General features: G+C 49.0%; 1 protein-coding gene across 1 annotated transcript; it reads left to right on the forward strand.

Moving 5' to 3' along the window:
- The first annotated feature begins 423 nt into the window (after positions 1-423).
- On the forward strand, positions 424-13,741 carry LOC139026328 (uncharacterized). Its single transcript, XM_070441638.1, is given in 8 exon segments — positions 424-533; positions 883-1,055; positions 1,263-1,484; positions 3,247-3,599; positions 3,744-8,513; positions 8,771-9,826; positions 9,955-10,149; positions 10,648-13,741. Coding segments are annotated over 8 exon segments (8,448 nt in total). The 3' UTR covers positions 12,217-13,741.
- Positions 13,742-15,295: the final 1,554 nt, after the last annotated feature.

Raw genomic sequence — 15,295 nt, forward strand, 5'->3', positions numbered from 1 at the left:
TGTGTGTGTTTAAACAGTGTGTGTGTTATGTGTTACCAGTGTGCTGTGTGTGTGTTATGTTTACCAGTGGTGTGTGTGTTTTATGCGTTAAACAGTGCTTGTCGTGTGTGTGTTGTGTGTTAAAAACGTCGTGATGTGTTGTTACAGTGTGTGTGTTAAGTGTGTGTTCCGTGAACAGTGTGTGTGTGTGTGTGTGTGTGTGTGTGTTAACGGTGTGTGTGTGGTGTGGTTTTAAGTGTGGTAATTGTTACGTGTTAACAGTGTGGGTGTGTTACGTGTAACAGTGTGTGTGTGGTACGTGTTACAGTGTGTGTGTGTTACGTATGTTAACAGTGTATGTGTGTTTGCTCACAGGTGTATGTGAGAGAGCAGCATGCAGTCGGCTCCAGCAGGTTGTGTGACCCCCAGGAGCCAGTCTAAAAGATGTGTCCTCTCCTCCCCGTACAACACCTCCGCCTGCTCGCCGTCTCCCATGTGATCGCCGCCCACCACCGGCTAAGAGAATCACCTTCTACAAGAGCGGCCGACGCTAAGTTTGCGGATTTGAGATGGCAGTCCACAAACGCAGGCTTTCAAATGCTTCGATGCCACTACTGGACGACTTGTCCGCAGAAGGTCACAGAGCACACACACACAGTACACAACACAGTACACTAACACACACACACACAGTACACTAACAACACACACACACACAGTACCACACACAGTACACACACACACACACACACACACAGACACACACACAACACACACACAAACACACACACACATTCCACCCTTCATGTGAGCTCCATAAACATGAACGATATATCTGCTGTATGGTGCTATCTGATCTTTTTCCTTTGTGTGTGATGTGTGCTCATGTGTGTGTGTGTGTAGGTGCCACACTGCCGTGTGGAGTAGTACGTCCCACCCCCAGAGGATCCACAGTATTAAACATCTGGAAAGCAGGCTGGAGGACGGGTGTGCTACCTCTGCTCTGACAGACGGCAGGCTAAACCAATCAACATGGACTGGCTGGCACACGTCCCGCCCTCTGGCACCACAACCAGGTGAGTGTTTGTGATGAATGTCTGTTGTTAATAATAGCTGTTAAAATGACTGTGTGTATTCTATGGTGTCTGCTGTATTGATAATTTACCATGTGTATATTACAGATATGTATAGCTGTGTGTGCGTGTGTGTGTGTTGTTCATGGTATGTGTGTACAATCGCCCACGAGTGCCACAGCGACAGCAAGAAGACCCCCCTCCTCCCAGTGCTTCCAAGCCACACCCCAACACGGGCAGCCGACGCATTCCTATTGCGTCAGGAACAGCGACCCTGCAGTGAGGAGGAGTTGATTCTTGAGCCGCGCTCGGCCCGGAAGCCTCGAGTGTTTCTGGAGGGCAATCTCGGAATTATGCAGTGTCACGTGCAGAAAGGGAAATTATTACACGCTAGAGCGGACGCAAAGTACGTCTTGGAGGAGGGAGGGGACGGTAGGATAGGTTTTGGGGAGGGGAGGTCGGTCGGTGTCTTGGGGAGGAGGGAGGTGGGCTCTGGGATGTGTGGTTGTCTTGGGGAGGGGACGTGGCGTCTGGAGTATGTGGTGTCTTGGGGAGGAGGTGTGGTGTGTTGGAGGGGCGGTCAGGACTGGGAGTGTTGTTCGGTGTGTGGGGAGGGGAGGTAGGCTGGGAGTACGTGGGGCGTCGACAAGGAGGGAGTGTGTGTGTGTTGGGAGGGGGCGTAGGACTGCGAGGTGTCGGTGGTGTGTTGGGGAGGGCGGCCGGAGGAACGGGGGAGTGCTTAGTGGGTATGTTCTTGGAGGGGCTGTGTGTGTTTGGGAGGAGGTTGGGGCGAACGGGTAGGGCTGGGAGTCGTGTAGGTGTTCTTGGGGGGAGGGGGGAGGGGGGTTAGGCTGTGTAGATGGGGACTGTTGGTCCAAGAGGAACGGAATTGTTTCCCAGGGTTTTGTTGGTCGATGCTGCACTAATGTGTTCGTGTCGTGTGTGTGTCTGTGTCTGTGCTGTGTCTGTGTTTGTAGGTGTGTTGTGATGTGTGTGTGTGGTTGTGGTGTGTGGTGTGGTGTGTGTCGGTGTTGTGTGTGCTGGTGTGTGTTGTGTGTGTGTGGTGTGTGGGTAAGCATTTGACCAGTCGACCACACAGCCCTTGGTGAATGACGTGTTCCAGGGTTTTTGTGTTGGTGGTGTGTGTGGGGGCCGAGAAAGGCCCTGCAGACCCGCTAACTCCCTGAACTACTATCAAGCGCTTCGGAGGGGGCAAGGAGAAACTAACCCTGGGAACTTGGGAACGCGGTTTTCGTATACGATCTATGCCTATTACCACTGTATTTTCTATTGTGGTAATTTTGATGTTGGTTTAATTTGATTGATTGACACAAGGTCACCTGGCAGTGGGGGCCCGGTCTCCGTACGGGGGAGCCGGTCCACCTCGGTAAACACGGCTTCAGGGAGCTCCGGTTCCCACGTCTAGTGTTCTGCAGCCGAAGGAACACGGCCAGCAGAGGAAACGGGTAGGGGTCATGATGTGTGGGCTGTGGAGTGGTGGTAGTGGTGTCTGTGAGGGTGGTCAGTGGTGTGTTTCTGGGAGTGGTCGTGTGTGTCTGGAGGCGTGGTAGTGTGGTGTCGTGATTGGACCCGTGTCGTGTTCTGTGAGTGGCAGAAGTGGTTGTTTCTGTCTTGAAGTGGTAAGTGTAGTGTCTGGTGAAGTGGTGTGTGTGTCTGTAGAGTCGGTAAGTGTGTGTCTGTGAACGTGGTCCGGTTGTGTGGTTGTGGACGTGGGGTCGGTGTGTGTTCTGTGTGGTAAGTGTGTGGGTTCTGTGAGTGGTTGATGTGGGTTTTCTATGGGTGTCAAGGTGATTTTACTAATGCGAATATCTTCAGTGAACATGTGACTTTCATCTGTCCAACTTCCTTGTTTTGGCCTCTCCTTCTCATCCCACTCCAACCGGCTACACTACTTCAACTCTTCTCCTCGCCCGTCTCTCTCTTCCCTCTTCTCTCCTCCTTTCACTCTCTCTCTTCTCACTCGTCTTCTCTCCTCCTTCTTTCCTCCTCTCCTCTCTCTCTTCTTCTCCTCTCTCTCTCTCTCTCTTCTCTCTCTCTCTTCTCTCTCTCTTCTTTCTCTCTCTCTCTCTCTCCTTCTTCTCTCTTCTCTTCTCTGCTCTTCTCTCTCCTCTCTTTCTCTCTCTCTCTTCTTTCCTCTCTCTTCTCTCTCTTCTCTCTTCTCTCATCTCTTCTTCTTACGTGAACTTTGGTCTGGGAGGACCTAAGAAGACCATCATCCATCTTTCTCAGACGTCTTCCAAACCGCGCTCCACCCGTTTTCTCCTTTGTCCTCTGACAAAGTCCTGACCCTACGTGCAAGGGAGGGCGGTGCTTAACGGATTGACATAGAGAGAAGCGGTACTGTGTGAACAGAGGATGGCAAAGCCCTGGTCTGTGGAAAGATTGAGGGTGCGGTTTGTCTCCCATCAACGACCAAGATGTTCCAAGTGGTCCACAGACAGATTAAAGAAGTCTCCTTCTGACCACCTCTTGACCCAATGGGAACTGCGTTGTCCGCTCAGGGAAGCCAAGCCCTGCTACCTACAGGTACACTTTGATTCGCCTTTTTTGGCTTTTGTTGTTTTATATTATTCTAGTTTTGTGATATATATTTTTATTTGTTCAGTAAGCTGCTGTGTGTATGAAATGTGCTTTACAAATAAAATCTATTGTTATCGTTGTTTCCTGCAGCAAGGCCAATCAGAAAGCTGCTCAGACCCTGACTCCGCCTCCTGTGTTGTTGAAGCTGCAGACTACACCCCCAAGCCTCCACARCGCTCTCTGGAGGAGCCACAGTCACACCATGCCTGCTGCTTCCAGCGACAGAACCCGGAGTATGACCTTTGGGAGAACCCCGCCCACATCCAGACTTCTAAGCACTCCCACTCCAGGATTAGACACACCCACTCCTCAAGCTCCTCCTCCTCCTGCCGCTCCAGCAGGGTGGTGAGGAGGCGGGCGACCCACAGGGAGTGCTCAGAGCCCGGAAGGGTTGTCCAGGAGTGCTGYGTCAGGGAGGAGGTACAGCGTCGGGTGGAGGTGGAGAGGGATGRAGGARTGGTAGAGGTGTGTACAGTCAGCAGCAACCGCAGCGAGCTTAACCTGGGTGCCACAGACAACCAGGGGGAGGAGCGTCCTCTGTCTAGCTCCTCCCATGTGCTCCAAGCACTTCAGGACGATGTGGATGAACTCCCTCCCAGCGTCTCACGCTGCTGCCATAGCAACRACCCCCCACAAGCCCTSCCCTTGACCCCACMACCTCCCAGCCCTATGTCTWCTTCCTCCAGGAGCAGAAAACACACCCCTGCCCCTAAACTACAGGGAGAGGAGGTGGGGGAGAGGGAAGAGAAAAGGCGTGACTTGGGTGAGGAGAGGGGGAGCAGAACTTCCTCCCGGCGTTCTAGTAACTCGTGCTGCAGAGGAGAAGTCACCCCTAAGGCCGAYGAGGAGAGAGTGGACAGCTGGTGGTCGAAGGCCAGCCAAGCTTCCCATGGATCCAGATCTCTCTCCAACAGAATCAGGACCCCTGTGGCTCCAGAGGAGGGAGATGACGAAGCTGAGCAGGGAGGGAAGAGGGCATTCAGCGTTATGTCCACTCACACCGGCCTCTCCGGTGGCTCGGTGGGGTCCATTGGGTCAGTGGGGTCTCTGGGGTCCAGTCTATGTTCTCACTGTGGGGGGTGTGACCGAGGGTACGACCCTGTATCCTGCCCCTCACAGAAGTCAAATAGGTCAAAGCGATCTCAAGAAGAAGAGGAAGAGGAGAGGTCAGGGAGCGGACTCTCAGGTGGCTCAGATGAGTGTGGATTTTCTCAGAGGACCAACAGGTCCAAATGTACCCACTACTTCCAAGAGGGCCGAGCAGCCAACATGATGTCACACATGTCTCTGCCCGAGGAGGGAGAAGATACAGGGATGGAGGGAGAGGTTGGAGAGAAAAGAGAGGAGGGGGAGAAAGAGGAGAGAGCAGCCAGTGTCCTCTCAGCCAAATCCTTCTCTTCAGTCAAGGGCAGGACCTCCAGAACCTCCCATAAGTCTAAGGCCTCAGAATCCCTTGCAGAYATGGAGGAAGAGATGGAGGAACAGATGGAGGGAGAGATGGAGGAACAGATGGAGGGAGAGATGGAGGAACAGATGGAGGGAGAGATGGAGGAACAGATAGAGGGAGAGGGAGAAGTGAAAGAGGGAGAGTTAGAAGATGGAGGAGAGCAGAGAGCAGCAAGCATTATGTCGGCTAAATCTAATCTCTCAGCCAAGTCCAGCAGATCTCATAAGTCTACCTGTAGCAAAGCAGATGGGTCCACCAAAGCTTCAGAGAGGGTATCATCTCCCAGATCAGAACCAGACGTTGCTGAGGATACAGGAGCAGCAGAGACAGAGGAGAGAGGAGCCAGTGTCATGTCAGCTAAAACTAACGCTTCAGCAAAGTCCAGCAGATCCCATAAGTCGACCAACAGTTCTAATGTTAGGGCTGTTTCTGCCAGCTCTGAAACACCTGAAGTCACTGCTATTGAGACAACAGGTGAAGAGGGAGAGAAAACAGAGGAGAGGTTAGAGAGCTCCATGTCTGTTAAATCTAACCTCTCAGCAAAGTCTCGTAGGTCCTGTAAGTCTACCTGCAGCAAAGCAGAACAAGCCCCTTCCCCCAACTCACCAGAGATACCAGCTACTGAACCTGAAGCTACTGGAGAGGATGAGGGAGAGGAGAGAGCAACGATCTCCGTGTCTGTTAAATCTAACCTCTCAGCCAAGTCCAGCAGGTCTCATAAGTCGACCTGCAGTAGTAATATTAGAACTGTTTCTCCAAAGCCAGCAGCGAGTGAAACTCTAGTCAACGATCCAGCAGACGCGATGGAGAGAGCAGCGAGTGCATTGTCAGCTAAAACTAGGGCTTCTATYAAGTTCAACAGTTTCCACAAGTCTGCCTGTAAAGCTACCTCTCCAAAGCCAGCCGCGTGTGAAACTCCTGTCAACGATCCAGCGGAGAAAACAGAGGAAGAGAAGACAGCGAGCGCATTGTCAGCTAAAACCAGTGCTTCTGTCAGATCTAGCAGGTCTCACAAGTCTACCTGTAGGAGGAGTGTCAGGGCTGAGACACCTGTTGCTAAAGACATCCCTGCTATTGAAACAACAGAAGGACATGAGAATGGGTCCGCTGCTGTTGCCGGAGAAACAGAGGAGAGACCAGCGAGCGACATGTTGGATAACAACAACGCCTCAGTCAAATCTAGCAGATCTCACAAGTCTACCTGCAGCAAAGCAGAACGGGCCCCTTCCTCCAACTCACCAGAGGTACCAGCGACTGAGCCTACTATAGATGCTGAGGGAGAGAAGAGAGCAGCAAGTGCCACGTCAAAGTCCAGCAGGTCCCTCAAGTCTACCTGCAGTAGGAGTGTCAGGGCTGAGACTCCAGGGACTAAAGACATCCCTGTTATTACGACGACAGGGRGAGAGGAGACGGTTGACGATACAACTGCTGCTGGAGACACAGAGGAGAGACCGGCGAGCGCCATCTCAGCTAAAACCAGTGCTTCAGTCAAGTCAAGCAGGTCTCATAAATCTAGCTGCAGCAGGAGGGCTGAGACTCCAAGCTCTCAACCAGCCGATGTCCCTGTTATTGAAACAACAGGAGGAGACGAGGTCGGAGAGGAGAAAGAGAGAGCAGCCAGTGTCATGTCAGCTAAGTCTAATGCTTCAGCAAAGTCCCGCAGGTCTAACAGGTCCACCTGCAATGGAAATAGAAGAGCGGTCTCTCCAGCACCTAAAACAGCAGACGTCCCTGCCATTGAAACAACAGGGGTTGACAGGGAGGGAGAGAAAACAGAGGAGACATCAGCTAGCGCCATGTTGGCTAAATCTCACGTCTCAGCTAAGTCCAGTACATCTCATAAGTCTAATGGTAGTAACAGAAGTACGTTTCTGCACCTGAAAAAAGAGAGAGGTGAGAGAGGTGTTAGACCTGTCCACAGCACTACAGGAAATGACCTTGAGACAGGCCGTGTGAAATCTGCAATGAGCACAAAACCCAAAAGAAAAGCAAATTCCTCCACCACCAGAGCCCTCTCCAGAGCATCACAGGCCWGTGCTAAATCCACCAATCAGACACCGCCTGCCACCACCGAGACCAAAGAGGAGTCTCAAAGTCAAGCCACCAGCCGACCTGCCAGCAAGGCTGCACACAGAGATGATGATGTCAGAGATCATGTCACAGAGAAGACAACTCCCAGCGTACATTCTATGAGCCCTGCTAAAGCAGAAGGAGACCCCAGTGCGGCTTCCTCCGCCCGCTCCACCAGGTCAAAGGTGAAAGTTCAGAAGGCCAGCGAGGCCCAGGACGATGAGAGGCCAGAGACAAGGGCCTCCTTCCTGCAAGTGAAAGGTCACAGGGTCAAAGCTCAGAGTGACACGGGCAGCGTTCGCTCTGTGAAAACCTCCAAAACGGATAAGATTGCGATCAAAGGGAATTCCAAACCAAAGTCAGCCCAAGCGGGAAACCCTACCTCCCAGTCCTTCAATCCCTCCGAGGGCTCCAGACCCGCCATYCAGCTGGGGACAGCCAGCGTCAGCAACAGCCTCCTCTCCCAGTCCCTGTCTRCAGCTGACCTGCTCAGGGGGAMCATGGCCGCCTCGCRCCTCTCCAGCCCTGCAGGGTCAAAGGTTAGCATCCCTGATAGTGGGAAGAGTGGGAAGAGTGGGAGTAGYCAGAGGAGGAGGAAGCTCAAACAGGAAGAGGCGAAGCTAGAGGAGCTGGGTCCCCTCTGTCTGCCCAAAACCTCACCCAATGACGTGGTCAGTGATTGGCTGAGAGGCATCCCTGCTAACAGCGGCATGGATAACCCTGAAGATGAGATGAACGAGGGAATTGAAGAGACAGAAGTAAAAAGAGAGGAAGGAGATGAGAAAGGAGGGGAAACAGAGGGACAGGGAGGAGAGGAGATTGAGGAGAAACAAGAACTGGTTGAAACTACAGAGATGGAGCAGGAGAACACGGCTGAAATAGAACAACAGGAAGAGGAAGAGGAGCAGGAGAACACAGCTGAAACAGGACAACGGGAAGAGGATGAGGAAGTAAAGAAGGCTGCCCGGCAACCAGAAGCAGAGGGAGAGATGAAAGAGGAGGAGGAAGAGAGGGGAGAGGAGGAGGAAGCAGCAGTGGGGGAGAAGGAGAAGAAAGATAAAGAAGAAGAGGTGAAACAAGAAGAAGAGGGGGAGGTGGGAGCAGAAGAGGAGGTGAAACAAGAAGAAGAGGGGGAGGTGGGAGCAGAAGAGGAGGGAGAGTGCTCGGAGTGTGCTGACTGCTGCCCTGACCCAGCGCCGCCCAACAATGACATCACTTCTCCTTGTCATCCCCACCTGTTCCTCAGTAGAGAGTCAGAGCTGCCTTGGAGCTGCCACTCATCTGTGGCAGTAATGAAGGTTTTACTGARCCCTACACTGGGCCGATGCAGCTCCCTGCCYGAGGTAYTTCCTGTTTCTAGACTTTWACTTACATACTTTTACTTCCCAGTGAGCACGAGACGTCTTGTACTCATAGGGTTATATACGTTACAGTATAGTTTTACATATATATTGCATACTAATAATTGTTATTATTTGAATACTTGTATTGTCATGTTCACATGGCTTGTGTGACTTTCAGGAGGAGAATAAAACACTTTTGTTGATATGATTTACAGTATTCCTAATCCTTATTTCTCCCACCTGTCTCTTTACTCCAGATAAGTCCAGTGTACGGACGCAGACTGAGCTCCTCTGCTAAAGGTCTGCTGGACTGTCTGGCCCAGCTGCAGCTCATCGACCCACCCCCTTCTCCAGCTGCAGCCTCAGGCCCTGACAGGGACCAACGGTACCAAGAGGTCATGGATATACTAGAGTCACTGTGGCTGTCTAAATCCGACCTCGAGAAGAGGAAGGAGGGAGAGGCAGAGGAGAAGGAGAGGCTAAAAGACTCTGGTGTGGACCTGAGCAGTGGCTCAGCAAGGTCTGGGGGTTCTGGGAAGACCAGACCAGATGAAACAGCTGGTGACATTACTCTCATAGCGGAAGGAGGAGGAGAGGGGGAGGCAGATGGAGGAGAGGGGGAGGCAGGAGAGGGAGAGACAGATGGAGGAGGAGAGGGGGAGGTAGGAGAGGGAGAGCCAGATGGAGGAGGAGAGGGGGAGGTAGGAGAGGGAGAGACAGATGGAGGAGGAGAGGGGGAGGTAGGAGAGGGAGAGACAGATGGAGGAGGAGAGGGGGAGGTAGGAGAGGGAGAGACAGATGGAGGAGGAGAGGGAGAGACAGATGGAGGAGGAGAGGGGGAGGTAGGAGAGAGAGAGACAGATGGAGGAGGAGAGGGAGAGACAGATGGAGGAGGAGAGGGGGAGGTAGGAGAGGGAGAGACAGATGGAGGAGGAGAGGAAGCAGCATCAGCAGAGCTGCTTTCAGACGCGGCGACCCCAGACATCGCCAGCCAAGTGCGGAGCAGCCCAGGGGACGATGAGTCGACCCCAGAGTCGCCCCCAGAGAGAGGTGAGAAGCTGCAGACCCTTGAGAGACTCAAAACCCCAGGGAGCCCATCCACTTCAGACAGCACAGCCTACAAATCCCCCACTGACACAGAGACAGACACCCCGGAGGACACCCCCAGCTCAGGGACACCCCCGTCAGTCCAGCGAGCGCTGCTCACCAAGCGTGTCTCCCAGGACCCTGACCCGGTCTGGGTTCTCAACCTGCTGAAGAAGCTGGAGAAACAGTTCATGACCCACTACGTAGACGCCATGACTGAGTTAAAGGTACTGATTCAACAATAACAAAAACCACAACAACAAACACAACAGCATTAATAATAAGCATCATCATGAAAATCATAAATATATATGTTTTTGTAAATAATCTTGATAATAGTGTTGTGTTTGTGAAGGTGCGTTGGGACCTAGACAACAATGTGATGTTGGACACTATGATCACTGAGCTGAGAGACGAGGTGAAGAAGAGGATCCAGACGAGCATTGATCGTGAACTGAGGAAGATTCGGGGACGGGCGGGCCGGGGGCCGCGACCCCCTACCATGTCCCGGGAGTCAACCGTAACAGACCAGAGGAGGCGGAGGTTGAAGGTGAGAGGAGCCAGTAAATTATATTTTAGTCAAACAGCTTTAAGCTTTAAAACAAACTTTTAGTAAGATTTTAAAGATATTTTGGCAGTTAATGCACAATGAATGATGGCATGCTGATCCCCAAGACTTCCATTCATTGCGCTAATGCTTGTTAGCAATTTCGCTAACGCTAGTTAGCAATTTCCCTAATGCTAGTTAGCAATTTCGCTAACGCTAGTTAGCAAATTCCCTAACACTAGTTAGCAATTTCTCTAACGCTAGTTAGCAAATTCCCTAACGCTAGTTAGCATTTTCGCTAACGCTAGTTAGCAATTTCATTAATGCTAGTTAGCAACTTCTTTCATCTTATTCTGGGTAAGTTGAAAAATGTTGCACTATCCATTTAATACATAGTGTTTAATTCCAACTTTAATGTCAACTATAGGCCTTATTGCTTTATTATAAATGCACTCCTAATAAAGTTTGACTTTGCTAATAAAGTTTGACTTTGCTTTGAAGGTCATGAAGGTCCAGTCGGTAAACGAGAGTGATGGAGAGCAGGGTTCAGGCGATGTTAGCGACCAGCGCAGCGAGGACGAGTACTGTCCCTGCGACGCTTGCGTACGGAAAAAGGCAGAGGACAAGGCAATCAAAATGGAGGCTGTGGTTGCCAAGGCACCGGTGATGATGGCGTTTGATCTGCGTAAGATCCTGCAGATGAAGAAAGACCCAGAGCCTCCGGCGCCTCCTAGCCCCACACAGGGGAAGAACAATGACAACCTGGAAGAGGAGGAGAAGAAGGAGGAGGAGGAGGAACAGGTTGGGAATCTAGAGGTGGTACACGAAGACGAGGAAGAGGAGGAGACAAAGGAGGATATTATACCAACTGTTATAGAGGAAGATATCTCTGAGAAGGAAGAGGAAGGAGTGACTGGGGGAGAGGAGGGAGAGGAGGAGGGACAGGAGAGTCACGGAGCTGAGTCTCTGATGGGGGAAGTAGAGGAGGAAATAGCTGAGGAGATAGGGGCTGAAGAACAGGAGGAGGATGGAGTGGTGGAGGCAACTGAGGATGAGGAGGAGGCTGGGGAAGGAGAGACAGGGTGTGAAAGTACAGGAGAAGATGGTGTGGAGGGGGCGGAGACTAGAGAGGGGGAGGAGTTAGTAGAAGGGGAGGAGGAAGAAGCAGGGGAAGCTGAAGCAGGAGATCAGGAGGAAACTGGAGGAAATGAAAATCCTGGTCTTGAAACAGCAGAGGGGGAGGATGTGGGGGAAGAGGCAGGAGAGGCGGAGGAGACGGGAGACGAGGACGGAGAGGATATGGAAGGAGTAGACACTGGAGAGGGAGCAGCTAAGAAGGGGGGTGGAGAAATGACTGACAGAGAGGAGACAGTGGAGAAGGAGACAGAGGAGGATGGAACAGGAGAAGAGGAGGAGGAGGAGGGAGGAGAGGAGACAGAGCAGAACAATGTGATGTCTGATTTGAAGGTGGAAGAAGAAATGGGAGCATTAGATAATGAAAACACAGCAGGAGAAACAATGGAGAAAGAGAATGGAAAGCAGGAGGGAGAAACAGGAGGAGAGGGAGAAACAGGAGGAGAGGAAGAGACCGGAGTAGCGGGAGAGACAGGGGGAGAGGGAGAGACAGAGGGAGGAGAGGAAGAGACTCCTGAGGAAGAAACAGAGGATAATTTGGGGGTGTCAGCAGAGGCTGAGGATGAGGAAGAGGGAGGAGAGGGGGAGGTGCAGGAGAATGCTGTGGCGGAGTTTAATCCTGAAGAAGAGGAGGGTGAGGAGACGGAGGGAAATAGAGAAATCCCTCTGATCCACCAGATGACCAGAACCTCTGTGGAGTCCCAGCCAGGATCAATGGAGAACACAGACCTGGAGCCCAGGGCATCAGACCCAGTTTCACAAATGTGCTCCTTAACCCTGATAAAGCCCAATGAAACTGTCTCTGATGGACACAAGATGGCATCTGCGGGGGAAGGATCAGGGGGGAAAGGCCAGAGGAGGAGCCGATCTCCAGCCAGAACCAAACGCAGGAAACCAAAAGAGAGCGGCATAGAACTGGACGTCCTAGATCTGTAACCCTCACAGGACATAGAACTGGATGTCCTAGATCTGTAACCCTCACAGGACATAGAAATGGACGTCCTAGATCTGTAACCCTCACAGGACATAGAAATGGACGTCCTAGATCTGTAACCCTCACAGAACAGACTGAGTCACAGAAAGCACTTTATAATCTCCTCTCTGGGTTAGGAATATCTATACGGGAGGTATTGCACAGGTTTCTGCCAGGTCAGAGTAGCATATACTCGATATTTTAATCGAAGGTTTTAACTGAAACTAGAAACACAATCACAGTATTATACAAACCATAAGATATCATGTGAAATGTATATTTATATATTTCAAGAAACAAATTATATGTACGTATGATTTTATTTTCATGGAGGGGTGTATATTCTCTACTGTATAGAGGGTGTATATTCTCTACTGTATAGAGGGGTGTATATTCTCTACTGTATAGAGGGGTGTATATTCTCTACTGTATAGAGAGGGTGTATATTCTCTACTGTATAGAGGGGTGTATATTCTCTACTGTTATGGAGGGGGTATAATTATCTTACTGCGTATAGGAGTGGTGGTATATTCTCTACTGTATAGAGGGGTGTATATTCTCTACTGTTTGGAGGGGTGTATATTCTCTACTGTATAGAGGGGTGTATATTCTCTACTGTATGGAGGGGTGTATATTCTCTACTGTATAGAGGGGTGTATATTATCTACTGTACAGAGAGGTGTATAGTCTGGGTTGTTGTGTCAGGAGATGTGACAAGAGGTTCCCAGGTATTTAACCATGTGGGACGGTATAATAACAGAATCTACTCAGGACTTTAACCAGATCTTTACTGGCACCATGGTGACAGGAGAGAGAAAAAAGAGAGATAATATGTTTTCAAGATACAGTATATAACTTTTAAAATACAGTAAAACATCATATCGGCTGTATTTCTGTATTTTGAAGGATATACATCTTGAAAACATTTTCAGACTATTTCAACAATGGACCAATGAAACAAATACCAAAATATAGTTTTTTCAGCTTTAATATCATGATCAGTAGTACAGAAGTTATTGTTGTTGGAGTACCTGACTGAGAGGTTGTTTTATAAGGCGTCTAGATATATTGTTTATCTTGAATATATTGAATGTATTCATGTTTTGTATAGATAAAGTGGACATATGTATAGATATAGTGGACATACAGTGGGGCAAAGAAATGATTTAGTCAGCCACCAATTGTGCAAGTTCTCCCACTTAAAAAGACGAGCCTCGTTTGAATGTCGCGGTTGCTCAAAATGTGTACGGAACAGTGTTGTTTACCAAGTAACTATTTGTTCAGCACTTTTGAAATGTACAGCGACAGAATTCAGAGCATGGACCTTTCTTACAGTGTTCCCCCTGTACACCAAATCAGAACCATAGGGTAAATAAAGAGGGCATAAACTGACAAAGGAAAGCTCTTACAATATTTGATGATTACATTTCTCTAAAACAGGTTATAGGCTACATGTGCACCACCAAGTCAGAAGAAATTAAGAAGGAAAAATAGACCAAATTACATTTTTGTTGCCTTACAACCTGAAATTAAAATACATTATTTGGGGAGTTTGTATCATTTCATTTACACAACATTCCTACCACAACATGCTATATAATATATATAATATAATATATATAAACTATATTTTTTCTTGTGTAATAAACAAGAACTAAGACAAAAAAACAGAAAACTTGATCGTGCATAACTTTTCACCCCCCCAAAATCAATACTTTGTAGAGCCACCTTTTGCAGCAATTACAGCTACAAGTCTCTTGGGGTATGTCTCTATAAGCTTGGCACATCTAGTTAATGGGATTTTTGCCCATTCTTCAAGGAAAACTGCTCCATCTCCTTCAAGTTGGATGGGTTCCACTGGTGTACAGCAATCTTTAAGTCATAACACAGATTCTCAATTGGATTGAGGTCTGGGCTTTGACTAGGCCATTCCAAGACAATTAAATGTTTCCCCTCAAACCACGCGAGTGTTGCTTTAGCAGTATGCTTAGGGTCATTGTCCTGCTGGAAGGTGAACCTCCGTCCCAGTCTCAAATCTCTGGAAGACTGAAACAGGTTTCCCTCAAGAATTTCCCTGTATTTAGCACAGTCCATCATTCCTTCAATTCTGACCAGTTTCCCAGTCCCTGCCGATGAAAAACATCCCCACAGCATGATGCTGCCACCACCATGCTTCACTGTGGAGATGGTGTTCTCGGGGTGATGAGAGGTGTTGGGTTTGCGCCAGAAATACAGTGAGGGAAAAAAGTATTTGATCCCCTGCTGATTTTGTACGTTTGCCCACTGACAAAGAAATTATCAGTCTATAATTTTAATGGTAGGTTTATTTGAACAGTGAGAGACAGAATAACAACAAAAATATCCAGAAAAACGCATGTTTTATAAATATATACGCATATGAATCAATTTATAACATTTTTGAAATGCCTTTTTCTTGATTTTTTGTTGATATTCTGTCTCTCACTGGACTTTATTTAACTACTTATGTAAATTTGGAAGGTAATTGGTTGCACCAGATCTTATTTAGGGGCTTCATAGCAAAGGGGGTGAATACATATGCACGCACCACTTATCCCTTTAAAAAATATATATATATATATTTTAAACATGTTGTTTTTTTCATTTCACTTCACCAATTCACTTCACCAATTTGGACTATTTTGTGTGTGTCCATTACATGACATGCAAAAAAAATCAATTTAAATTACAGGTTGTAATGCAACAAAATAGGAAAAATGCCAAGGGGGATGAATACTTTAGCAAGGCACTGTATTAGGGTGAGGCACATGGGCTACTGACAGCTTACTACACAACATACACTTAGTATTACTTTCTTAGCTACAGTTTACATATCTTCCTGGTATATTACATAATTTATGCAGCAGCATACAATACATTTCTGGACTCACCTTGTTGTGCTGTGCTCACTTGAACAGGAAGGTGGTGCTGCGGTGCTTCGTGGGACATTTTTGTCATCAAACTTTGTCATTCTTGATTCATGCTGCTTTCAAGACAACTGGGAACTCTGAAAAAAACAAGGTC

This window comes from Salvelinus sp. IW2-2015, unplaced genomic scaffold, assembly GCF_002910315.2.
Source record: "Salvelinus sp. IW2-2015 unplaced genomic scaffold, ASM291031v2 Un_scaffold4452, whole genome shotgun sequence".
NCBI classification, from domain to species: domain Eukaryota; kingdom Metazoa; phylum Chordata; class Actinopteri; order Salmoniformes; family Salmonidae; genus Salvelinus; species Salvelinus sp. IW2-2015.